Here is a 26,659-nt window from a genome sequence, read left to right as displayed (position 1 = left end):
AATAACAAGACGACAATGTCGAAATCCGATTGGTAGTTATTCTTCTTCGAGATTAATTAATGAGAGTGCCCATTTTCAGTCACGCGAATGGACCTTCACGGGGAATAATTTTGACGTTTTTATGAATCGATTGATCGATTCATCTTGAGAGTGATTGAATTTTTAATTCCATATTACTTATGATATATATCTCTTGTTAAGATTTTCGTGTTCACGATTCACACCGCACTCAACTCGATCCAACGCAAGCAAACATTCTATCATGCAAAGCAAGAAAGTTCACGCGAGGATTACGTGGTTCGGCTTGAATTGCCTACGTCCACGGGAGAACACGCCACTCACTTTATTAATCAATCAAGAATCGAAAGTTACAATTGCAAAGAAGAATAGCCAAGAATTGAATCACACAAGAAAGATTCTCTCCTCTCAAATGTTCTCAATCTTCCTCACGCTACGCATACACTCTCTCTGCTCATGAGTTCCCTTTCTATCTTCTGTTGTGTACTATTGTTTCTTTTCCCACCCCTTTATACTCGTCCCCTTATTCCAGACTGCAAGGAGTGTCTCTTAACTGATTTCTCCCTGGTACCAGTAAGTCGTCCAGCTGAATACCTTCCCCAAGCTTATTGCTAACTAATTTCGGTTATGGCCATTAACCTCCCTTAGCATTTCCTTGGTGTATTCCAACGGCTACTAACCTTGGGAGTCATCTCTTGATCCAACAATCTCCACCTTGACTCCAAGGTTGGCGGTTCTCCTACCTGTTATTGCTTAGTTCCAAGCTACTGCCTTTACCAGGTTCATGCAGTGCACGAACTTGTTCTGTGGCAGTGGTTTTGTCATCATATCTGCTGGATTGTCCTTTGTATCAATCTTCTCTACTTGGACTTCTCCTTTTGATATGATATCCTTTACAAAATGCAGCTTTACGTCGATGTGCTTGGACCTTTCATGGTACACTTGGTGTTTAGACAGATGTATTGCACTTTGATTGTCACAATGCACCACAACCTTGTCTTGTTTCACACCTAGCTCAGACACCATTCCTTTCAGCCATAGTGCTTCCTTGATCCCTTCAGTAAGGGCTATGTATTCAGACTCTGTTGTTGACAGCGCTACCACGGATTGTGAGTTAGCTTTCCAACTAACTGCTGTACCATACATAGTGAAAGTGAAGCCTGACATGGATTTCCTTGTGTCTATGTTTCCAGCAAAATCTGAGTCTACATACCCCACTATGGGATTTTCCAGGCTACATTTTTTCTCAAACATTAATCCAACGTTTGAGGATCCCTTCAAATATTTGAACACTCCCTTTAAAGCGTGCCAGTGAGCTTCACCTGGATTAGCCATGTATCTTGACACCACACTCATGCTATAAGACAGATCTGGTCTGCTACAGACCATTCCATACATTATACTTCCAACTCCGCTGGCATAGGGGATGTGTGACATGTCTCTTAATTGCTCTTCATTAGCAGGGGATTGTTCCTTGGACAGTTTTAGTGATTGAGACAGAGGTATCCCAGCTGGTTTGGATTCATGCATGTTGAATCTTCGGAGGACTTTGTGAAAGTATGAGTTTTGGCACAAGAAAAGTTTGTTTTCCTTTCTGTCTCTCACAATTTCCATCCCTAAGATTCGTTTGGCTTCTCCTAGATGCTTCATGTCAAATTCTGAACTCAGAAGTTGTTTAATAGCTTCCATGTAGACCTTGCTTGTGCTGGCAACTAGCATATCATCAACATACAATAATAGGTAAGTTTTAATCTCATTTCCTTGCTTGTAGATGTACACACAGTTGTCGTAGCTACATCTTCTAAAGCTATTGTTCAACATGAATTCATCAAATCTCTTATACCATTGTCTAGGGCTTTGCTTAAGTCCATAAAGAGACTTTGACAGTAGGCACACCTTACCACTGGTTTCTGGTGTGACAAAACCTTCAGGTTGATTCATATAGATAGTTTCTTCCAGTTCCCCATGTAAGAAAGCAGTCTTGACATCAAGCTGTTCAAGTTCCAGGTTTAATTGTACTGTCAATGCTAGTATCAGCCTGATGGACGAGTGTTTAACCACAGGGGAGAAGATTTCATTGAAATCTACTCCTTGTTGTTGTGAGAAGCCTTTAGCAACTAGGCGTGCTTTGTATCTAGTCTTCTCTTCATCAGGCATGCCTTGCTTCACTTTATATATCCATTTGCATCCGACCACTCTTTGATTCTTAGGTCTGTCCACTAGCTTCCAGGTTTTGTTTGTGCACAAGGATGTCATCTCTTCGTTCATGGCCTTAATCCACCTTTGACTGTCTTTCCCTGATACAGCTTCTTTATATGAACTTGGTTCATCATGTTCCAGCTTTTCTGCCACAGCCAATGCATAGTAGATCATATCGGCTTGACCAAACTTATCAGGGGGTCTTATTTCCCTTCTTTGTCTGTCTCTTGCCAGCTTGTATGATCTCAGATCTTGATCAGTCTGAGGTGTTTGATCGTTTTGCTCCAAACCTTGGTCTTGATTTGTCTCATTCTCATTGGTTGTGACGTCTATTGGAGGCTCCACCTCGACTTGTACTCCATCGGTTATCAGCTCATTCTGTCCAGTGCTGGTGGGTCTCAGTTTGTATCCCATTTTGGACTCATCAAATGTTATGTCTCTTGTATAGAAACACTTGGTACCGGTGCTTTCTAGATTCCAGACTTTGTAACCTTTTACTCCTTCGGGGTAGCCAATAAAAATGCATCTCCTTGCTCTTGGTTCCAATTTATCTTGTTTGACGTGAGCGTAGGCAAGGCATCCAAATACTCTTAATTTTGAGTAATCTTCTGGGATTTTATTCCAGAGTTCCATAGGTGTTTTGAAACCGATGGCACTGGAGGGGCATCTGTTTATTAAGTAACAAGCAGTGGTAATGGTTTCTCCCCAAAAAACCTTTGGAAGTCCAGCATTTAGCATCATACATCTTACTCTTTCAAGAAGGGTGCGATTCATTCTTTCAGCCAAGCCATTTTGTTGGGGAGTGCCGGGTACTGTCAGGTGCCTTGTGATCCCCTTTAACTTGCACAGGTCTTTGAACTGCTGAGACATGAATTCTAGTCCATTGTCGGTCCTAAGATACTTTAGCTTCGAGTCTAGTTTGTTTTCTGTCAAAATGAGCCACTCTTTGAACTTGGTTAGTGCCTCATCTTTAGCTTTAAGCACAAATACCCAGACCCTTCTTGAGAAATCATCAACAATGGACATGAAATACCTTCCTCCAGCATGTGTTGGGTTTCTTGAGGGACCCCATAAATCAGAATGCACATATTCAAACGGTCTGGTTGTATTATGAGTTCCCCTTTTGAAACTCACCCTTTTAGCTTTTCCAAGGATGCAAGATTCACACATGTCTAAGTTTAGGACCTGGTCTCCACAGAGCAAGTTTTGTTTGGATAAATGAATTAATCCTTGCTCACTGACGTGTCCTAGCCTTAGATGCCACAATTTTGATGCATCAGTGTTGGTTTGTGCCACAGTGGACCTGCCTATCACTGTGGTGCCTTGTAGTATGTACAAAGAATTTCTTTTGTGTCCTTTCATGACCACTAATGACCCTTTTTGAATTATTAGCATGCCATTTCCAGATTTAAAATTATAGCCATTTGAATCGAGTGTCCCCAATGAGATTAAATTTCTTTTGAGATCAGGGACAAATCTTACCTGAGTCAGTAATCTCTCCATTCCATCATGCATCTTGAGTCTTATAGTCCCAATGCCCTTCACCTTGCATGATATATCATTTCCCAACAACACTAAGCCTTCTTCTGCCTCGGTAAATGTCTCAAACCAGGATCTGGTGGGGCACATGTGAAATGAACACCCTGAATCAAGGATCCAATCACTGCAAGGGCTCTGATCTGTGACTGCCAGTACTTCAGCTGAGTCATAGCCATCAGATACCACTGCAGCTTCATCTCCTTCTCTTGATTTGTCTTGCCAGTGCTTCTTCCTTTCAGGGCAATTTCTTTTGAAATGCCCTTCCTTATGACATTGAAAACATCTATATTTATTTCTACTTTTGGATCTTGAGTGTTTTCTTTCAGTCCTTGAGGGCCTTTTATCAGTTCTCCCTCGAATTGCAAGGCTTTCTCCTTGCATGTGTCCATTAGATTGAATCTTCTTTTGTAATTCTTTGGATTGGACTGCTGATTGAACTTCTTCAAGGGAGATCGTCTGTTCTCTGCCATATAACATGGCATCCCGAAGATTTTCGTATGAGCTTGGGAGGGAGTTTAATAATATCAGTGCCTTGTCTTCATCCTCCAACTTCACATCTATATTCTCAAGATCATCCAAGATCTTGATGAATTCATCTATTTGGGTTGAAACCCTTTTATCTTCTGTGATCTTGAAAGAATATAGACGTTGCTTCATGTACAATCTGTTGGCAAGAGACTTCGTCATGTATAGGTGTTCCAGCTTGTTCCACATGGCTGCTGCAGAGGGTTCTTTTGACACTTCCCTGAGGGGCTTATCACCAAGACATAGAATGATGGCACTCTGTGCTTTGGCAAGAATTTGTATCTTCTCCTTTGAATCACCTGGGATCGCTTCTTCTCCCTTTAGTGCTTCTATCAGCCCCTGTTGTATTAATATGGCCTTCATCTTGATTCTCCACAGCCCGAAGTCATTGCTTCCAGAGAACTTCTCGATATCAAGTTTCATCGAACTCATCCTTTTCGATCTTCGTGTTTATGGCTTCGTTTCTCCCTTTTCCCACAGACGGCGCCACTTGTTAAGATTTTCGTGTTCACGATTCACACCGCACTCAACTCGATCCAACGCAAGCAAACATTCTATCATGCAAAGCAAGAAAGTTCACGCGAGGATTACGTGGTTCGGCTTGAATTGCCTACGTCCACGGGAGAACACGCCACTCACTTTATTAATCAATCAAGAATCGAAAGTTACAATTGCAAAGAAGAATAGCCAAGAATTGAATCACACAAGAAAGATTCTCTCCTCTCAAATGTTCTCAATCTTCCTCACGCTACGCATACACTCTCTCTGCTCATGAGTTCCCTTTCTATCTTCTGTTGTGTACTATTGTTTCTTTTCCCACCCCTTTATACTCGTCCCCTTATTCCAGACTGCAAGGAGTGTCTCTTAACTGATTTCTCCCTGGTCCCAGTAAGTCGTCCAGCTGAATACCTTCCCCAAGCTTATTGCTAACTAATTTCGGTTATGGCCATTAACCTCCCTTAGCATTTCCTTGGTGTATTCCAACGGCTACTAACCTTGGGAGTCATCTCTTGATCCAACATCTCTGATCGATGTTCTATGGAATGGATTGATATTCCACAAATAATCAGCTGTTTGAGCTTTAAACCACAGTATACATTTTAAGTTTTTGAGCATGGCCATCTTTATAAATTGCTTCAATTTACTTCAATACATATGTTGTAAGTTGTAACACAATCAAAATCCAAAAGTAAGTTAAACGATGATTCGGATTCTTCAAAAGTACTTGTGATATTTTGATAAATGAATAAAAAAATTTCTGAACAGTACTTTTGCTCTCCATATTTTTGTTTCATGATATATTGCGTAAATTTTAAATTCATCAACACTATCAAATCATATCTTTTATAAGACAAAAACTTGTGTGAAACTGTATCACGGGTCGTATTTTGTGAGACGGATATCTTATTTGGGTCATCCATGAAAAAGTATTACTTTTTATGCTAAGAGTATTACTTTTTATTATGAATATCAGTAGGGTTGACTCGTCTCACAGATAAAGATTCGTGAGACCGTCTCACAAAAACCTACTCCTTTTACAAATACAATAAGGATGTATTTGGTATTTTATTAAAAAAGTGTCATTTCTTTATCAAACACTAGAAATTTTCAATTTTTTAATTCTATTTTCAAACATATTACGCACTACTTCACAATCTACAATATTTTGTCAACACTCACTTAATTTTCTTTTTTTAAAAATATAATTATAAGAATAAAGAGGAAGGATTTATTATTTAAATGATTGAAAATTTTGTAAAAGATACTTAAAACAAGAAAATGGATCATTAAAAATTCCCTCAATATTACGTAAATAGTGAATAAATTCCTCTTACCTGATTCTTTAAATTGCCAACTGATTTTGAGAAGAAAACAAAAACTAATTTACAAAAATTCCCCATAGAATCAGAATTCGATTGGCTTTTGGAACCAGATTTGGTTGCATTTCTATATGGGCCTAATTTCAGACGGGATGGACCAGTTAACCATCAGAATCCTTCCTATAAATGCATGAAAAGGAGTTGGTAGTTGAGATACAATCAATCAATCAATATATAATAATAATAATAATAATAATAATAATAATAATAATATATACACATATATATCAGATTGTACGAGTCAGTTCACTGCATCTTCCTAAGGAAAAAATAGGCGTATAAAAAGGTATACTCTACTTCAAAAGCTAACTCAAGAAAGAAGATTGTCTAAATTCATATATGAAATTTTCAGGAACTATCAGTATATTAAATTCATATGCCATCAACTTAAACCTGTTTGCAAATCTTACGCCTATCCGACAGGGAAATAACTTAAAATTCACATGCATGGTCAAGGAAAAATATATATTTTTCGTCTTCCCCGTATCGATCTGTATGTATCGGTCGTGCATGTGATATGATTAAATTCCTAACAAAGGACTGAATATGTGATGCTGGGAGGGAATGTAATGCCAATAGTTGTTTTCTGATGGGTTGGAACAATTATTGGGTTGAATTTCGAGACAGATACATTTCTGAATTTTGTGGTGCAAATTCCAACCCTCTTTTTGTTTAGGACCGCCGGTCATTCTCACACTCCGGCCCAGAAATTGGTAATAATAAATACTATATATGTTATCCTCAACAACCTTTTTTTTTCTTCCTTTCTGTGCAATATTAATTTTCTGAATCACCTAAAATTAAAATTGTCGATTTAATTATATTCTCACTCTGATGCAAAACAACAACTTGATACAAAAAATATTTACTGTATATACACACAATATAATGTGCCAAGAAATAATAGTAACGGCAAAAACTTGTGTGAGACGGTCTCACGGGTCGTATTTTGTGCGACGGATCTCTTATTTGAGTTATCCATGAAAAAATATTACTTTTTATACTAAGAGTATTACTTTTTATTGTGAATATCGGTAAGGTTGACCCGTCTCACAGATAAAGATTCGTGATACTATCTCATAAGAGACCTACTCAATAATAACAGCTCAACCTGACGGTAGTGTAGACTTATAGTTATATAAACTTATCTCAATATGAAAGAAACGTAAATTCGATCTCATGTTAAAAGCAAAAATCTCCTACCAATTGTAATAATAATAATAACAATAATAATAATAATAATAATAATAATAATATATAATTGTTATTAGCTCTAATTAACAGTATAACGACCATCAATCAACGGTAGCTTAATAAATAAATAATACAGAGGAAATTAACTTTAGACTTTGAAGCTTGATATTATTGTCTAATCAAACCCCATTAATATCAAACCCCATTAATTGAACATGATCATCAAGTCCCCAAAAAAATTAAATCATAAAATCAAGAATGGATTGTTCATTGACAAGGGAAAGATCCTACAAAATCAAACGTGGCCAAAAAGCACATCGTAAAGGAGATTTTACCCGAAAGAATGCGATTCACCTTATCTTTTTGGAGTCCCCCGACTTGATTTTTTTTTTAAATTTATCTCCATATTATCTTCCCTTAACCAAACCAATCTCTTTTTTTTCCCTTTTCTTTACAAATAAAATTAGTTTCGTGTTTTTTAATTTTTTGAATGGTTATTTTTATGGATTTGGAAGAGCGATGAGTAATGGTAGTAGTAGACAAAAAATGCGTGTTGGATTGGTAAAAGGGAGTTGATAAGGCTGAGGCATTCCAAGGAATTAGTGGGATGATGCGACCCCATCATGGGGATCCACTGTCTCATTTTCAACCTACATTTGGAATCATTATTATTGTGCCCAAGATTCTCATAATATTTCATCGACGGGCCACGCCTAATTCAACTAAGATTATATGCTAATCACCCTGTAAATTTGTCTCCCCGATTTAAGTAATTTTTCGACACGGATGCATTATTGCATCGCACTCTATAGTTGACCGCCGAAGAGTCATGTACCGGAGCATCTTTAGGGTTGGAATATATAGAATTTTCAAGTAAATTTCTTTTTTTTAAAAAAAATATATATATAAGTTCATTATTGTCTGTACATTAAATCACACGATTCATTTGAATTCATGGAGATACTAGTGGAAATGAAGGACGAAGTTAGAGCTTTTTGAAAGTTTATCGATGGAGTCATATAGCAATATCAGGAACATACGCAAAAGTCTTTTTTTTCCTTGTCTAATTTATCTATATATTTAGGCTTGTAATGTAAAAAAAAAAAGTGACACATATTAAAAGAAGTAGCGTGTACAAATTGATATTGGCGACGGCCAAGAAAATTTAGATGCGTACACGATTCTCCTTCTGAATCTCGGCTCCCGATACACTCATCGATAGTATGAGAAACGCCTATAAATAGAGCGATTGAGGTCCCTAAGCACACACCTCATAAGAAAAATTTACACCATCTATTGAGAGGGTGGAGTGCTTAGAAGGCATCAACCGAAAAGAAAATCAAAGAAATCAAAATTTTCAATGGCCGGAGGTAACAATTGATTTAAGCTTCCGCATATTGTTTTTCATGTTCACGTATACGTAAAAAAACATGATTTTGAGAAAAATTCTGACATGTAATATATGTGTCATTTATTAGTTAATAAAAAAATATCTATGCACAATCGTACGTGTGAAATATTCGAGATAGGGGGATTTTGAAATTTTTAATATTTGAGTTTGTGATGTTAATGCTTATAATATCAAACTAATAAGTTGTTCATAATGTATTTTTACCGTAATCCGAGTTAACCACTCTCGTAAAATGAATATAGTCACTACAAGAAAAATCAACTTCAACAACACACCTAGTATGCTTTTTGACAACGGTTTTAGTGAAAACCGTTGTCGTAGGTGTGCTTTGACGGTTTATAGAAACGTTGTCTATTAGCGTGTTTTTTTTTTTTACAATTGACAACGGTTTTCTTAAACTGTTGTGGGAAAGGTGATGTAAAACGTATTTAGCGACGGTTTTGCTGAAACCGTCGCTATAGTTAGCGACGGTTTTATGTAAACCGTCGCGAATTTAAAAATAGCGACGGTTTGTCCTACAACTGTCGCTATATATAGCGACGGTATAATATATGTCGCTATATTTAGCGACAATTTTAAATAAATCCGTCGCATATTTTTACTTAGCAACGGTTGTTATTACACCGTCGCTAATTTTCGCGACGGTGTTAGCATAACCGTCGATACAATTAGCGACGGTTGAGAAAACACTGTCGCAAATTATAAATCGCCGACGGGTCATTAATAAACCGTCGCTAATAGCAAAGGTTTAGCCAAAACCCGTCGCAACTCTTCTATAAATACCCACTTACTCTGTCCATTTTAAAACACACAACTTCACAACACTTAAAATTTTTCTTACATAATTTTAGTTTCGATAATTTTAAAAAATTGTTCCAAGTTTTTGAAACTCCCGCTTATTTATGTAAATTTTTTCGTTTTATTTTTTGTTAAATTTTTAAGTTTTAGTTAAGATCTTAGTCTATTCAAATTACAAGTTTTTTTAGAATTATTAAATTGTTAAAAGTAATTTTTTTATTTTATTGAAAATATTAGCGACGAAAATCATGAATGAACTGTCGCTAAAATTAGCAACGGAATGCATTGCCTAACCGTCGCTAATGTTAGCGACAGTTTAACAAAAATCCGTCGCAATATTTATGTGCGATGATTTGTAAAAAACCGTCGCAAATTGTAGCTTCAACAACGGATAAAAATCGTTGNTAAAACCGTCGCAAATTGTAGCTTCAACAACGGATAAAAATCGTTGTCTTTGAGCGCACTCTTTAACCACAGGGACTTTAACAACAGTTTTAAAAGACCTACAACAACGTGAAAAACCGTTGTCGTAGGCCTTTTTTCTTGTAGTGAGTCGTTCTTGAAGATGAGTAAGTCTCTTGTGAGACGATCTCACAAATCTTTATCTGTGAGACGGGTCAGTCCTACCGATATTCACAATAAAAAGTAATATTTTTAGCATAAAAAATAATATTTTTTCATGGATGACCCAAATAAGTGACATGTATCACAAAATACGACTCGTGAGATCGTCTCACATAAGTTTTTGCCCTTGAACATTATTATATACATAATCAATAGCAAATTACATTATACAAACATAATCGCTAGCAAAATAAGAATATAATTTCCAAACTCGCTAGCTAGCTAGCTATGTTTTAATTACACATTTATTTTTGTGGGGACATTTTGGACCGCCCGAGTTATATCTACTAAAGCTCAATTTAGTTCACCGTGAAAGAAACAAAACTCCAAATGTGATCTCAAGGGGTGAGTCACTTTCTCTCGAGTATGTAGATTTTTTCTAGTGTGATTTTGAGTGCTCGACTCCAAATTTCGAAGAAGGTGTTTACAACATACATGGAGTGTTTTTTTTTTTTTTCCACAAAATATATATAAAATAAATTTATAAAATATAATCATCTCAAAATATTAAATAATTATTGGGGTGGGTGCGCATTTTTATGACCTTTACAAATCAATATCATTTAGAAATATGCTTTGATTTTAAATAATCTTTCAAAATCTGCATAATTTTTTCTTCCCATTTTCATTTCAATGTCCTCCATCATGTGTAAGTATTCATAAACACAGTTTTTTTTTTTTCAAATTCCCGATCATTAGAGTTAGTTCAAATCCAAACCTTTAAATCCATTATTGGAATAATTAATATGGAGCCCAAGAAAAACAAAAACTTATCCAATTAGTTATTCTAATCATATGATTTAGAAATTTGGTTAAGGTTTTTTTTAAAAAATTATTAATTGATTTCAAAAGTTTAAACATGTTGCAATTATTGAGCATTAAAAAAATTGGTAAAAAAATTGGAAGGATTTAAATATTTAAATTGGTAGATTTAGTAGAGATCTAGCGTTGAAGTATTTGGGCTGGAGTAGCGAAGGGAGGATGGAGATGGTGGCAGGGCACAGCTAGGGTTGAGGATGTTTTCTTCTCATGGAGATGTGACCTGTCTCAAAGTCATCTCCACTGGTTCAAAAAGCTCTACAATAAGTGATAACTGACAAATAATACAATTATAATAAAAATAGGTCTTTTGTCTAGTCATCATGTATCTCACATGAGTTTATTTGTGAGACAGATCGATTATATCCATATTTATAATAAAAAATAATATTTTTAATTTAAAAATAATAATTTTTCATGAGTATGTCACACAAAATTGATATGTGATATCATCTTACATGAGTTTTTGTGTTATAATAATATTATACTAAAATGATCAATTTTAGAGATACACAGTATCTTACAAATCACGTAAATCAGATAAATCGTATTGAACAAACTATGTAGAAGACTTGTTTGAAAAGATATTGATAGGAAAATGAACAGTGATCCTTATCCGATGTGATGTCTTAATTGCTTGGATATACACCTGTATAGTTAATTATAATAATACTTACCTTTTTTTTTAAACAATAATAATACTTATCACTCAAGATTTGGAGATATATATATGATATACAAAATTTGTTATATATTTTTATTTATCTGATTGAAGAATTATTGCTTAAGTCCTCAATCGATCCATTTATTGAGATAAGTTAGGAGGTGTTAGAAGAAGACGGAATAAATTTAAGGAATCCTAACTATTCACAAAGAATGACTTGTTTACTACTATTTCTCGGTTCAATTTTTTAGTTTCACAATAAACCATAATAAGTTATATCCAAACTCATCCTACCCGATCAAAGATACTAATGGGTCAGACCACCAGAGATCATCCCATTAGGTCAGTCCAGGGTAGACCAGGACATCAGAGCTCATCCCATCAGGCCATGCTATCCGGGATTGTCCCACCAAGTCAAGAGAGGCCACCCGGGCTCATCTCATCATGCTAGGTCAAGGTCATCCCATCAAGTCAAAAATATTTACATGGATAGAACACCTCTTTGCCCGACATCATCATTGACGTCGTATGTGAGAAATATGATATATAGACGTAGATACGATTTTCATGCAAATATGAGCTCGACCAGCTCGGCAATCTGATTTTATCTATGGCTCATCACCTGTATATATGTGAGTGATTTGTGTGTGTGATGATTTAATCATTTAGGCATAGTTTGGTACATGAGATAAAGGAGGGATTGATAAATAATCCTCCTTATCCCATGTTTGTTACCTTTTTAAAAAGCCCATGATTGATAAATAATTTTTTAGAAGGATAAAATGTCCCTTCTATTATGTGTGATAACTTTAATTTAATGATAAAATACATTACAAATGACTTAATTACCCTCAATTTATAAATGGTTTTTATAAATCTATGCTAGTAGGTAGAAATTAAAATCAAATAAATATTTTTATTTATTTTTATATATTATATAATATGATAATTATATAAATGAATTCGAGATAATTATATAAATAATTTATATAAATCTCAATAAAATTATTAGTATCACTCGATTAATCTTAAAAATTGATATTTGACTTGACTCACAAAATCAAAGGCTCAATTATCATATTATATAATATATAAAATTAGGTAAAAATAAATAAATCATGCAAGTACTATCGGCGCATGAACAAATAAAAAATATGAACTCAAGCAACAACTTTGAAATTATAAAATTTANGTTTTTATAAATCTATGCTAGTAGGTAGAAATTAAAATCAAATAAATATTTGACGGATCGTGTTCTCGGCACCTTAGGGGTGCTTCAACACAATAAATCAATGAGCTGCAATAGCTCGTGTTATAAGAATGTATACATCGATGAATTAGATCAAGTTTGGTATTAAACCAAGCGGAAAACACTTGAAATAATCATTCGTTAAGAAAACTGATATGNGTGTATATATCTCTCATATATATTATCACACTTGGGCTTGCTCTTAGTCTAGCTAATTTTCTTCATATAAGTTGTTCATGTTTTGAATCTCCTTCAAAATCTTCTCTTTGATCTTAAAAATATTCTATTTATATGCTCTAAAATTGATTTATACATAGATATAATAATGTGACCATTCGGGAAGGTATTGGACAATTTCTACATTAAAACTATCAAATTCGCCTTGCTAGACGTTTTTCTCGAGCCTTACTGATTTTTAGCCTTGTTGTTAGTTAGGTTAGTCAGCTAGGCAGATCAATCAGCTAGGCTCATTTGAGTTAGGCTCAGCCTTGCTGATTTGAGGTCTGAGCCTTGATGATTTTACCGTGTGCAAAACCAGCAATTTTATCGCAACTTATCAACTTCTTAAACTTTGATTCAAACTTCAACTTATGAATATGATTTGTAGATTATCGTCTTAGCTTCATAACGCATATTGAATTGTTTCATTCTGATAATCGAGCTGATCAGGTTGACTAAAATACCTCAATTGCTCGTGTCCAACTGATGGTTGTTTTTAATTACAATCAGTTTTTTCTTGCAATCATCAGTTTGTCTAGATAGCATTCGATTTAGCCCAACTGACCAGGAATATAACTTATAGAAAATTTAGTTTTCTTATCATTCGTTTTGGCAGCTAGTCAGTTTCATCAACTAGCTATGATATATCTTATAAATACTGCATCTTGCCATATTTTTCAGTTCGGCTAAATTCAAGTTCTAGCTTCCAACTTGAGCTAGCAACTTCACACTTGAGAAAATACGTTAGAAACACAATAACAAGTTCTGTTATCATCAAAATCAATATTGCTAGTTTTTCTAAGCTCAAGAGTTTGTAATTATGTGAAGGAGTTCTTTCACACAAAAGCATCAAGTGTTGTTCAATTTTGTTTACTAGAAGTTTCGGTAGCTGTGGTGTAAGACTTATCGAAGTAGGTTGTAACAGTTTGTGTAACAATCAAGGTCTTCTAATGATATCTTCTGGAAATAGAAGAAAGTGTGACGTAGAAAGATTTTTTTTNTGTTGTTTACATTCTCACTACTGTTTTAATTAAACATTTGGAATCATTGAGTTCGATGAGACTTATTCTGCACTCATTTCACAGGTTGTCTTCCGGACTTCGCTGATTGAGATTTGCTTGGTATTGTTAACACTGAGTGTTGAGCTCTTCATATATATTTTTGAAGCAAGGAAATTTTATACAGTGTTTATTCAATCTTTCTTCTATACATCGTAGCTGATCTCAACAAAAAATAACATAAAAATAAATAAATAAGAGAGAGTTTTAAAAAAAAATAAAGGAAAAAGAGGGGAGAAAAAAAAAAGTTTTGCAAAATTGACGTCTAATAACCTTGTCCCTGTGTACACATGCATAACTAGTCATTTTCATTTTGCGAGCGTGGAATAATTGACCAGAAATCTGAATAAAATTATTTTATTTAATTTAATCCGTTTTGCTGTTACAGGATTTTACTTGCAAATTAAATTTAGTTAATTATATGGAATTATTCCTAATCTTTGTTGGGCACAAAATGAGTTGAAAATTTTTATTTATTTCTAACTATTAATACTTTTGTTCCTCGTGGGTCATTTTGGAAGTTGCTCAAGAAAAACCTCATTTAAGGAACAAAAATTCGGGCTCATAAATATCAGAAAGGCACTTGCGTCATTTAGTCAAGTACGCAACATTCAAAATTCTTATTTTTATTTTCTTACAAAAATGATGTCTTAATCAAGTATAATACCAAAAGAATGGAGGCATAGCTTACACTGTGCATTAAGATAAGTAAATTGCATATTTGCAATCTTTAAACATGTTACAACATCAATTCAGAAAAATCATATAATTATAAAAATTAATCATCACACCTCCAACGAAATGATATTAAATACACGATTATGTGGGTTATGGGTATGTTTCTTTCTTAGAATTTTANACTTTTTTCCCTTCTTTTTTATGACGATTATACTTGTCTCGGTTAGTTTTTTGTGTTCGTTGAATAAACTTTTGAGATCAGCAGTAACATGCATATCATATTAGTCAAGTGCATTACATGACTAGACAAATTATATATGATAAATATGTTCGAAAAAGTGACGATAGGAGGAATTAAACCGGGATCAGTGGTTACGGCTTTTCTTGCCTCAGGAGAGTCCAACGACGAGTTAAACTTTGGCCAAAATAGCGGAAGACTAATTCGTGATGTCAACCGAAATTATCAAACGCCCTACCAAATTTCACTGTTAACAAATAGGGGCATTTTTGGGGTGTAGCATGTTTTCAAAGCCACCTGGTTGCATGATTAAAAATAATTTAAATTATATATGTATGGCTTAAGCAAAGAAATATATAGAATAATTAAACCTCATAATTGTGTAGATAGATATCCTGATAGATGATATCCGTGAGACATGTTGATTTGATTCATACTTAGAGTAAAAAATAATATTTTCGATTAAAAAAATAATATATTTCATGAGTCGATCGGATCGACAAGAGATGTTTTTCACATAATTGAAACACAAATAAAACAAATTGGAGTTTTTGTGATTGTGATATAGTTATACCCTAAAACTTAGGTTGGGCCTATTTTTAATGTTTATGAAGCAAAAATTAACACCTATCTTTATAAGTTTTGGATATTTTAGTTATTTATTATCTATTATTATTAAAATTGTAGAATGGATTATTCAAAAGGCAAAAACTTGTGTGAGACGGATTCACGGGTCGTATTTTGTGAGACGGATCTCTTATTTGGGTCATCCATGAAAAAGTATTATTTTTTATGCTAAGAATATTACTTTTTATTGTGAATATCAGTAGGGTTGACCCGTCTCACAGATAAAGATCCGTGAGACCGTCTCACAAGAGACCTACTCTATTCAAAAAATGTCGAATGGATAAAATGAAAAATAAAAGTATGGTATGTGCTTATTTTTCGAAGTCAGAATGCGGAATAGAGAAAGGAGATATTTTACGATATTCGTGTGTATTACACATTAATATTTATAACCACGGTGTATACCGATACGTGGTTTCCTGTCGTAAAGTATTGAAATATATATATTTATTTTTTTAAAATGTGGTTATTTTTAATTTTTAAAAGATTATAAATTGGTTTATATTATAGTATGATAACAGATGGGTGGTGAAACTCATGTAAAGGCCTGAGTCATCATTGACCCGAGATATTAATTGGAAAGCCCATATCAGAATCCAGCTTCTCAGGCACTTCACTTCTTCCCGGGCAATTATCATATCCCGGGCTATCATACAAGCACCCGGGTAACCGACTACGCGGACCACCTCGAGAATTGAACCACACTCGAGTATGATTGGTACATGCAGTCTAATCTGTCAGAGCAACTTGTATTTGGAGTGTCATATAAGTCATCAGAAGCTAGAGTATGCGCAGTCGACTTGCCATACTTATTAGATGGCGCTGGAATCGAGGTAACTACCCATTTTCTACTATAAATAGCAGGTATACTTCTCATTTAAAGATTCTGAAACATTTGAATACTCAAGCACTTACATATTGATTGTGTTCATCTAAAAATCTGCTGACTTAAGCATCGGAGTGGCCACGCCGGACACCCCTCCGGCGCCCATTTACGAGTTCATTTCCTTGTTTGCAGGTGCTATTGAAGCCATTATCTTCACTCAAATTCCCAAACATTATAAATTACTGATTTGACCCGTTGGAGTTCTCTACCCGGCTCATCCATTTCAGCGAGTTCACATCAATAATTATTACTGAATTGATTAACTGTTGAATCTAAAATGCACTAATAGATGTATAGAGAATTGTGGAATTAAAATGACAATATATTTATTTTTTCTTCCCCATTTAGTTCTATACATTATCGTATCTTAGGTTTTCATTTTCTAACTCTTCAAAATTAATTCTCGGAGTTTTTTTTTTAGTTTTTAATTATATTTCACTGAAAAATTGACATTAGCATTCCGATGACTTAGGAATAACAACAACAAAAGTTTCAAACCTGTATGAAGATTTAATCAAAACCCAAAATAATATCACTTAATTATTCAATGAATTTGATTATTTTCCTATTAAAACAATAATTTGGGTACAATTGTTTGTGTTCTCAGAAAAATAAAACACATCTTCTAGATATATATGAAAATTTATATTTTGGGTTAGTACAAAATTTTCCCTAAGAAAAGACTCATGTTAATCAATATGGGCCCTCACCACACATCAATGCATGGTATTTTTCGATTGATAGTTATTCTCGACGTGTGTATANTGGTTCTTTCTTTGTTTTCCTGGGCCACACCATGCTCAGCTCCCTTAATCATGCCATTCCCATTTTATTTCAGTGTCAATTAATTTAATTTAAAAACCTCCCACTTGATCTAGTTTTTATAATTAAGAGTTAAGGATTGATTATTAAGATATTATTTCGCAAAAATATGTTCGTACAATTTCATGAAACATAAATATTCTAAATTATTAACGAACAAAATCTGAAATTGAGATATTGTTTGATAATAATCAAATAGTTTTAAGATATTTTTATGTCTATTAAATATATGAACTTGTAAATAAAACTCATTCATTTTTAAGCAACTTTTGCATCCAAAAAAGTAATCCGTAAAAGCAAAGATTTGTTCCTTTATTTTTGTCCTCTCCCAAAATTAAATTTTAATTGTTCAATAAATTTAAAAAAAATCATTATTTTAGTAACATGCTCATGATCCCAGACACACACACACACGCACACGCACACGCACATATATGTATTATGCAATTACCACGTGTCAACACGCGATTAGACGGAATTGCCTTGGTATATTTGCACATGAAAGTCATACACATTGCTTCCTCTCATATATATTAATATTATTGCAGAGACACAAACAAAAAAACTCATAAAACTAACACTTCACCTCAAATCATAACAAGTTGAAGAAGAAAAAAGAAAAAAAGAAAAGAGAAGAAAAAAGTTTCCCTCGGCGGAGAAAAAGAAGTGATTTTTGATGCAAGTTGGCCGGAAATTGTCGTCGGCTTTGCTCGGTGAGCATGGCCTGAATCTCAAGGAAACTGAGCTATGTCTTGGACTTCCCGGCGGCGGAGCCGGCGGAGGTGAATCTGATCTCATCAAGTTTACTGGGAAGAGAGGGTTTTCCGAGACTGTTGATTTGAAACTCAAACTTCAGTCTAATGAATCAGCTGCTTCAGATCTGGAGGAGGCCATGAAAAGTTCTGCAAAGGAGAAGGCTGCGGCTCCTTCCAAAGATCCGGTCAAGCCACCAGCTAAGTTAGTTTTTATTTACCTTTTTCATACGATACGAAAGCGGAAACTTAGCGTATTTTGTGTGCCAAATATTTTTTATTTAAAAAAAAAACACATAATTGAAATTTTCATCGATTGAACTATTGTTAAGTTATGTAATCTTTTAATGATCATGCTTTCTGCTTCACATTTTATGGAAAATTACACGTGCAAGCATGTGAGTTAGACGTGTGCACACAACGTAAAGTTTACTTAATTTCCTTGGATTAATTATAACAAACGAGAGTATGTATCATCCTCTTTTCTATAACAATTTTTTGTGTATTGTCTTATGAAATGAACTAATTTTTGCATGGATAATATGAATGCTTCTCTCTAAAATAACTTGTTGGTCTCTAACTTTTGAAGATTAATTGTACGTCTCTCCGACTAAAACATATCGGTTTCATTGATCTTGACTGGCTATAATTTTCAGAATATTTAAGCAACCCAACAAAACCCATGCAATCCAAAGCACTAGCTTTAACTTTTCACGAATCTTTGAACTACGATAACACCACTGACCGCAGACGAAATCCATGTTTGATACCAAAACTATTATAGACAATTCTTTTATAAATATGTTTTTAAAAAATCTAGAGTTTATTAGGGCACAAGTGGTGGGATGGCCACCAGTCCGGTCTTTCCGCAAGAACATAATGGCGCATCAGAAGAGCAACGATGAAGAATCGGGTGAGAAGAGCGGAGCCGGCGGCTCCGCTACCTTTGTGAAGGTGTCAATGGATGGTGCACCCTATCTCCGAAAAGTGGACTTGAAAATGTACACCAGCTATCAACAACTCTCCGATGCCTTGGCCAAAATGTTCAGCTCTTTCACCATGGGTGAGTTGTTCAGCTAGCAATTTAATCCCAACAATTATCCATATTGCTTGAAAATTTCATAACGAGAATGATTTTTGTTTCAATAATAGCAGAAAATTCACATGCAACACTCGAAAATGAAAAAGCTAATTAATATAAATCCTTGAAGTAATTTGTTAGTTTTAGCAAGCAGTTGAGTCCGATACGTAGCCGCTTCGATTATTTAGCTGGAAAAAATATATCGTTTATACTAAGTCACCCGTACTTCAGAATATGTGATTCCCCTCATTTTAACCATAAATTAAAATTGTCAGAATTTTCTTTCTTCTGAGACAATGAATTATTTTAATTAGTAATTAATTAATTTTAGGATGAAATAATTGGAATTCGATAGTTAATTAACGTTTGATGATATATGTAATTATACAGGTAAGTATGGGACCCAAGGAATGATAGATTTTATGAATGAGAGGAAATTGATGGATTTGCTGAATAGTTCTGAATATGTTCCCACCTATGAAGATAAGGATGGCGATTGGATGCTCGTGGGGGATGTACCATGGGAGTAAGTATATATTCATTACAAACTTTTTTTTTTTGTATTAATTAATTACCCTCAATTAACCATTAATAATTAATTCTTACGTTAATTCAACTGTTCTTTGTATTAATTACGTGCAGGATGTTTGTCAATTCATGCAAGCGCCTTCGTATCATGAAAGGATCAGAAGCAATTGGCCTCGGTACATATATCTATCTCATAAAAATTATATTTTTAACGTAATAGATATACAATTTCATTCTACATCAATATTATATAATACCTAAATAATATTTATTAATTTTATATTATTTTTTTGGGGCATAAATTTCAGCACCAAGAGCCATGGAGAAATGCAAGAACAGGTGTTAATCATCATTGCAACCTTATAATTATGTAACGTACGTGCAACTTGTGAAAAAGGTTTGATGAAGCAACAAGGTTGTTTAATTTCTATGTGCTAAGTAAGCTTCGGTTTTCATTTTTAATTAATCTGTTCTTGAATTTGGTGACGTTTCTGTATTTTATTGTCGTAAAGACATGACAGAGGTGTCTAAATATTTGTTTTGCAAAATAAGATACTGCAGTGCTTTGTGTGTTGTTTGGCTTTCTTATTTATTTATTTATTACTCTAATTATCCTAAAATATATGAATTAAAGCACTGTCCTAAATGATAATTATTAAATTAATGAGCCCACCGTAGCGGTCATTCTTGTGCCTCTGTCTTTTTTTTTTTTTTTGCATTAGTTAATATAAAAGTATTTATTTTTTGTACAGATTCTTCGTATTCTTTACTATTTTTACAGTTTTATAATTGATTATTTTAATCCCCCAACTAGACTACCAGAGGGAACAGGCCCATGTGGGTGTTAATGGGACTATTCCTTTTATTTCTGTAATGTAACTATTAATTGTAATATTTAATTATGGAATTATTGAACAATTATTTAATTATTATTATCTGGCTATTATTTGTTAGTTAAATTTGATTGGTGGTTGGAAGCACATGCATGGTCAATCCTTAAATTTACTTGCGATCTAACTCCCCAATGTACTCATTTAATTATATGAATTTGAAATAAAAGTTCAAATACCTTTTTCTAGAGAATAACTTTTAGTTGGAAAACTTGATATATCAAAGAAGTTTGTCAAGAACTTATTATTTACCAAGAATTCCACTAGGTTAGAAAATAATTTAGATTAATGGGGTTTCAATTTTGTATTTCAAGAACCAAAAGATGAGAATATATGTGTAGTTTGTTGCTAGCTTTGGGCCTATCGATCTGTACATTTACAATTCCATCAGCTGTCAAAAGATGCCAGAAATGTATCAAATTCCAGTTCGAAAAGTCAGGTGAAAATTTTTTTGGTCCACTAACTTATCCACTTCGAGGTTTTGAGCTATTAAATTTTCAATTTTTGGATCTCGTATACTAACATTTAATTTTTTTCTGAAATTGAACAAGTCATCAATTATTGATATCACATTAGTATTTTTTATGTCAAGTTAATTTTTTTAGGTATCATATCAGCATTTTTTTGTATCACCTCGTCACTCCGGCGAAATATGATCGAATGGTAAAAAAATCAAAGTCGATGAATCGAAACCAACCTTCGTGAACTTAGGTCATCTTCAACCACAAAATCTATTTTGATGTAAATTTTACAATAAAATAGTGTGATTTTTGTACCAAATACAACATTCATCTACAAACCATTTATTTCAAATCTTACACCAAAAAGAACATTCTCGAAATATTCTTTATTTATTAATAATTAACATAAATAAATAAATATTAAAAATCAATAATTAAACATTTACTTATAAAATTAATAAATAATTATAATTAATTTTTTTATGTTAAATATATCGTTATTAAATTAATAAAACAAGTATTAAATTATTATTTATACATTATTAATAATTATTAAAAACAAATAATTTTATTAAAATAAAATGAAAATCCTTGCGCCAAATTTGGTGCAAGGGAGGGTGAGGCGTTATTTTAGTGCAAAAGATAGCGCACTGGAGCAATCAAATTTACACCACAATGGAGCATGACAAAAGATTGTGCTCCCATTAGAGATGCCCTTAGGCCATTTCCAAACACCATTTTGGTGCAGCTTTGATTCCTCCAAAATAGCGCAGCCCCTTTCTCCTGCGTCAAATATGGCGCAGGGGTTGTTTTTTTTTTTAAAAAAATTTTTTTTAATTTTTTTATTTGTATTTATTTTAAATATTTATATTAAAAATTATAAATAGTATTTAAATTATAGTATAATATTTATTTTATTATTTTAATAATTAAAAATTTAATCATAAAAATTAAAAAAAATAATAATTGATGATTTTTAAAATATTTACTTATTTGTGTTAATTATTAATATTTTAAAACTAATTTGATTTAATGATTTGTAATTAATATAATTTAATACAAATACAAAAAATTAATATAACAATACATTAAATAAAATATAATAATTAATATAAATTTATTAATAATAAGACATTAGTCATAATTAAAAATATATTAAATAAAATATAATAATTAATACATGTAAAATAAAAAGAATATTTCGAGTGTAAGATTTGAAGTAAATGAGTTGAAGATGGATGTTGTATTTTGTGCAGAAATCACACTATTTTAGTGTAAAATTTACACCAAAATAGATTTTGTGGTTGGAGATTATCTTAGAGGGACAAAATCCAAATAAAAAATTTAATGGACAAAAAAATATATTTTTCCTATACATACATATATATATGTATATATAATGTCAAATGACATTCTAAGCTAAGTTTACACCTAAAAAACAATAATCAAAGAATCCCCACGAAAAAGTTACATTACTTGGCATTCTTTATTTTAATACCCAAAACTTCGATCTTTCAATTCGTTTTTCATAGATTTGGACTTGGATAATACATATTGCAGAATCAGTCGATGTAAGATGGGGAATGGAGCGGCCCTTCGAAATCTTAAATGATATTGGAATCGAATATGAACCCCATTTTACTAAAATCAACCTGACTGTTCGGAAACCAATATGAACCCCAACTTTTTTTTTTTTTTGCTTGCGCTAGCTATATCATGACCCATTTCAAGATTCTCTAAATCAAGTCGGGAAACTTGTATATTGGATATTTTCAGTTTTTCAGAGTGAAAGTTATACGTTTAGGGTTGGAAAAATTGTACCTTTTACACTATAATGTCTCGACTCGATCTATATATCAAGTAAAAAGTAATATTTTGACATAAAAATTAATATATTTCTATGGTTTATGAATCGAATCGTGTGTGTGTGTGTGTGTATATAAACAATTACGATTGAATAGGATTTATGAAATTAGACAAGGTATTCTATTGTCAAAAGTCTTAAAAGCGGACAATGCTAGATTAAATCTTAAACGTATTTAGAACAAGATTTAATTAATATTCCTCACACATAATTAAAGAAATATATTAAACTTAACTGTGTCGAATTTTTGTTTCAAACAATTACGCATGAATAAGAATATGAAACTATTAAAGATCACCATCCATCTGATTTAAGATTTGATAGTCTATAATAGCTATATTGATGCATACATTAATCAACAAAACTCTTTTAAAACCATCTCACATAGCAATTTTTGTGAGACAGATCTCTCATCCGATCGAACTCATGAAAAATTATTATTTTAATAACAAAAGTGATTTTTTTCATTATAGATATAGATCGGGTCGATCCGTTTCACGAATATAAATACATGAGATCGTCTCACAAGAAACCTACTATACATGAATACATATTACATTGTAATACATTTGAGGCTTACATATATAATAGGTACGTTTTTTGGTGATATTTATATTAATATGTAAAGTGTTTCTCCCTATGTTACATTACTCAACTCAACTGTGCATCTACTTTCACACTTCAAACTAAAAGTTTCAATCTGAGAGATCGATTTTTCAAAATCAAGCTTCCCATGTCGTTTCAAGAGTTAAAGCCTCAGCAATATAATAGTCAAAAAGTAAAAATAAAAATAAAAATTAAGGAATAAACTAGCTAACTAATTGTTTAATTATTAAGTTTACAACAAATTAATAGTTTATTTTAATTATTATCGAAGGTGGCATCGAATTTCATCATTGTTGGTAGATGTTTCTAAATTATATATATGTTGATTTTCACAATTATTAACGATATATATGGCTAATGTGGATAGGTTGGTGTATTTAACTTTTCATTTTGTATGATTTCAAATTTATTACTGTCTTCAATATATTATTTGGCATTTGTTTAATATTATGTATAATTAGTCTGAAATTTATTTTTGTTAATTCCTGGTTAATCTTAAGATAAAAAGACAATAAATTAGGAAATCTTAAAAAAATATCAAATAATGACCAGATGGATAATTAAATGAGAATTAATTTATCATTATACCCTAACAATTGAACTAAATATATCAAATAATGAGCCAAGGTGATACATATATATTCAATAAAAATTGTATGTAAAGAATATTTGCGTAGTAAGGGAAAGAATTGTTTCAATCAAATATTGGATAAACAATCGTGCTGAACGTCATAGTTTGCAAATCACGTCAACCAATTTGACATAATTACACATAATTCATCAATTCGAACACCTCTCATTGACATATAAGCACAATAATTCATGAGGTCATTTAGTCTCTCATCATACTTCTATACAAGCTCTCTTTGATTACAGTCAGTTGTGTCACTGCAAAGCTAGTACTTCTTAACGATGGAGAAATAGGGTTAACTGATAATTAAATTTAAAATGTCACTCGATCGAATTTTTTAAATTTAAAAAATAATCAAATATTATGCGAAAAAGTTTACGTCTAGGATCTAATTAACTCTGGACAGATCATTATCTACTTGACCATTTGTTAAACAAACTTTAACAAGAAGTTCGAACGAATCTAGGAAAGTTGTTTGACAACTTTTATGATATTTTTTTAGAACAAACATGTAAGTATAATATTTTATCCCATAGTATCAAATAACATGATGTGGTCCCAAAAAGAATAAAAAAAACTCACCAAATCCACTACGCCACTGCTTAATACCAAAGCTGTCTTAATTTGGTTGCGTCAACGTTAATTAAAAATATTTTATCCTTAAATTTTTTTATTATTATTATTTTTTGTTTGTGGCTGCAGTTCATTATTCTGTTTTTATTCTCTAATGCCACACGTCTTGTTGGTTAGGCTTTCATTTTGTTATGTTTTTTCGTAAAAAAAATATAGCGTGAACTATTATTTTGGGGAAAATTTAATTTATTTTAAAGATCAAAAGTAGTTATATAATAAAATAATAATAATATTGTGTTTGAACGAATAAATTCGAAGTTATATATCTCAAATTTATATATTAAAATCAATTTGATGGAGTGGATGAATTTTAAATGCACAATACTTCTAATTTATGTAAATGCGACGATGATTATGATATAATTGAAAGTATTGTTCACAACTGCTTAAAAAAAGTGACTATTAATTTTTCTTTGCAAATTTGTAAAGGAAAAGTTCATAATCATTTTTTTTTTTATGTATCCTAGATAATAATCATTTAAAATCCACCGTTCAATTCTCTTTTCGAATCAAATTTCTCAATCAAAATGAAATAAAACTGCAACTAAAGAGCTAGAAGGTCATGACTATTGGTCAGGTTTGGATATCATTATATATCATCCATCCACATCACCATTTATTATATTCATATCCGTTTCCATCCTCATTATATATTCTATTTCATCATCATCCACATACCCGTCGAGGATTGAAATCAATAACCTAGCCAAATATCATATTATCACCTATAATTGTATTTTTTCAAATTTTAATTGATTTTATACTAATAATTTTCTTCATTTCATCAAACAAATATCATTCAACAAAAACATATTCTCAACACCATAACCAAAAAATCATCAATATATATACATAATCGGCTATACGTGTCGGATATATATATGTAGGATTTTTTAAGACAACATCTATCCTCATACCCAATTACACATTTATTAATAAGATAAAAAATTACTTCTATACTTTCCTCCATTCGAATAGGGTATCATATTCTCCGTCGGATTCAGTAGCCTTGAACTAGATCTGGCCCTAGTTCGTGTTGGGCCCGCACCAGAACCTGACCTGACCTGACCCATGGTTAACGGTTCGGTTAACCGGGTCAACGGTTTTACCCAGAACCGTGACCGTAAATGACCTTATGTGGGTCGGTTACTTGTTTAGGATATAAAATCCCTCGACCTGTCGGGTTGGTATTGAAAAAAATAGTATTTTTGGCTTTTTTTGTGAGCCGACATGAAGCTGTTAGCGTTTCTTATAGTACTTGGAATGACCGTCGGCGCAGTCAAACATGTTGGAAAGATGATCCAAAGCACCCATTTCTTTTTCTTTCTTTCTTTCTTAAATTCTCAAACAAAAAAAAACTCAGTACTTATATGAGAAAAGCAACAAGATACTATAGTTGATGTATGTGTATAGGTGTGTATATGTTCTCCACGAGTAATTTGCAGTGACTACTTTGTTTTGATTTTGGTCACTGGGCTTGTGGGGTTCTTTGTTTAAATAAGTAGGGGTTTAAAGAGGAAGGAAGGGTGACACGTGGGAAGTGTTATTGGGTAGTGATCCGAATATTCCTGCACCGACCTCGAGAGTGAAGATAAGGGAGGAAGGTTCACCCGACTCAAATATGTCGCAAGGCTTTTTTTTAAATTATTTTTAAATTTTTTTTTTAAAAAAAAATGGGCTTAACCGGACTCAGCCCAGCCCGTAACCGCATATGATGGTTACAGTGAAGAGCCGAGTTTTATTCGAACCTAACCCACCGGATCCG

At 32.9% G+C, this 26,659-nt stretch overlaps 1 protein-coding gene and 1 long non-coding RNA gene across 2 annotated transcripts; one reads left to right on the top strand and one right to left on the bottom strand.

Moving 5' to 3' along the window:
- Positions 1-17,988: 17,988 nt before the first annotated feature.
- LOC140984769 (auxin-responsive protein IAA14-like) lies at positions 17,989-20,383 on the top strand. The gene is made up of 5 exons (XM_073452384.1): positions 17,989-18,405; positions 19,031-19,263; positions 19,672-19,807; positions 19,924-19,985; positions 20,118-20,383. The coding sequence occupies exons 1-5, from the start codon at positions 18,125-18,127 to the stop codon at positions 20,153-20,155; spliced, it is 750 nt and encodes a 249-aa protein (XP_073308485.1). The 5' UTR covers positions 17,989-18,124; the 3' UTR covers positions 20,156-20,383.
- Positions 18,488-19,071, bottom strand: LOC140984770 (uncharacterized). The gene is made up of 2 exons (XR_012176656.1): positions 18,937-19,071; positions 18,488-18,901 (listed from the first exon to the last, which is right to left on the bottom strand). It is a non-coding gene; the product is annotated as an uncharacterized lncRNA (long non-coding RNA).
- Positions 20,384-26,659: the final 6,276 nt, after the last annotated feature.

This window comes from Primulina huaijiensis, chromosome 9, assembly GCF_012295235.1.
Source record: "Primulina huaijiensis isolate GDHJ02 chromosome 9, ASM1229523v2, whole genome shotgun sequence".
Lineage (NCBI taxonomy): Eukaryota > Viridiplantae > Streptophyta > Magnoliopsida > Lamiales > Gesneriaceae > Primulina > Primulina huaijiensis.
This window is presented reverse-complemented; position numbering and strand designations above follow the sequence as displayed.

Bases quoted from the DNA above. Each gene is read 5' to 3' on its own strand.
- LOC140984769 (XM_073452384.1), top strand. From the start codon at position 18,125: ATGCAAGTTGGCCGGAAATTGTCGTCGGCTTTGCTCGGTGAGCATGGC. The intron at 19,264-19,671 runs GTGAGTTGTTCA...GTAATTATACAG, and splicing joins GTTCAGCTCTTTCACCATGG to GTAAGTATGGGACCCAAGGA. The intron at 19,808-19,923 runs GTAAGTATATAT...AATTACGTGCAG, and splicing joins GTGGGGGATGTACCATGGGA to GATGTTTGTCAATTCATGCA.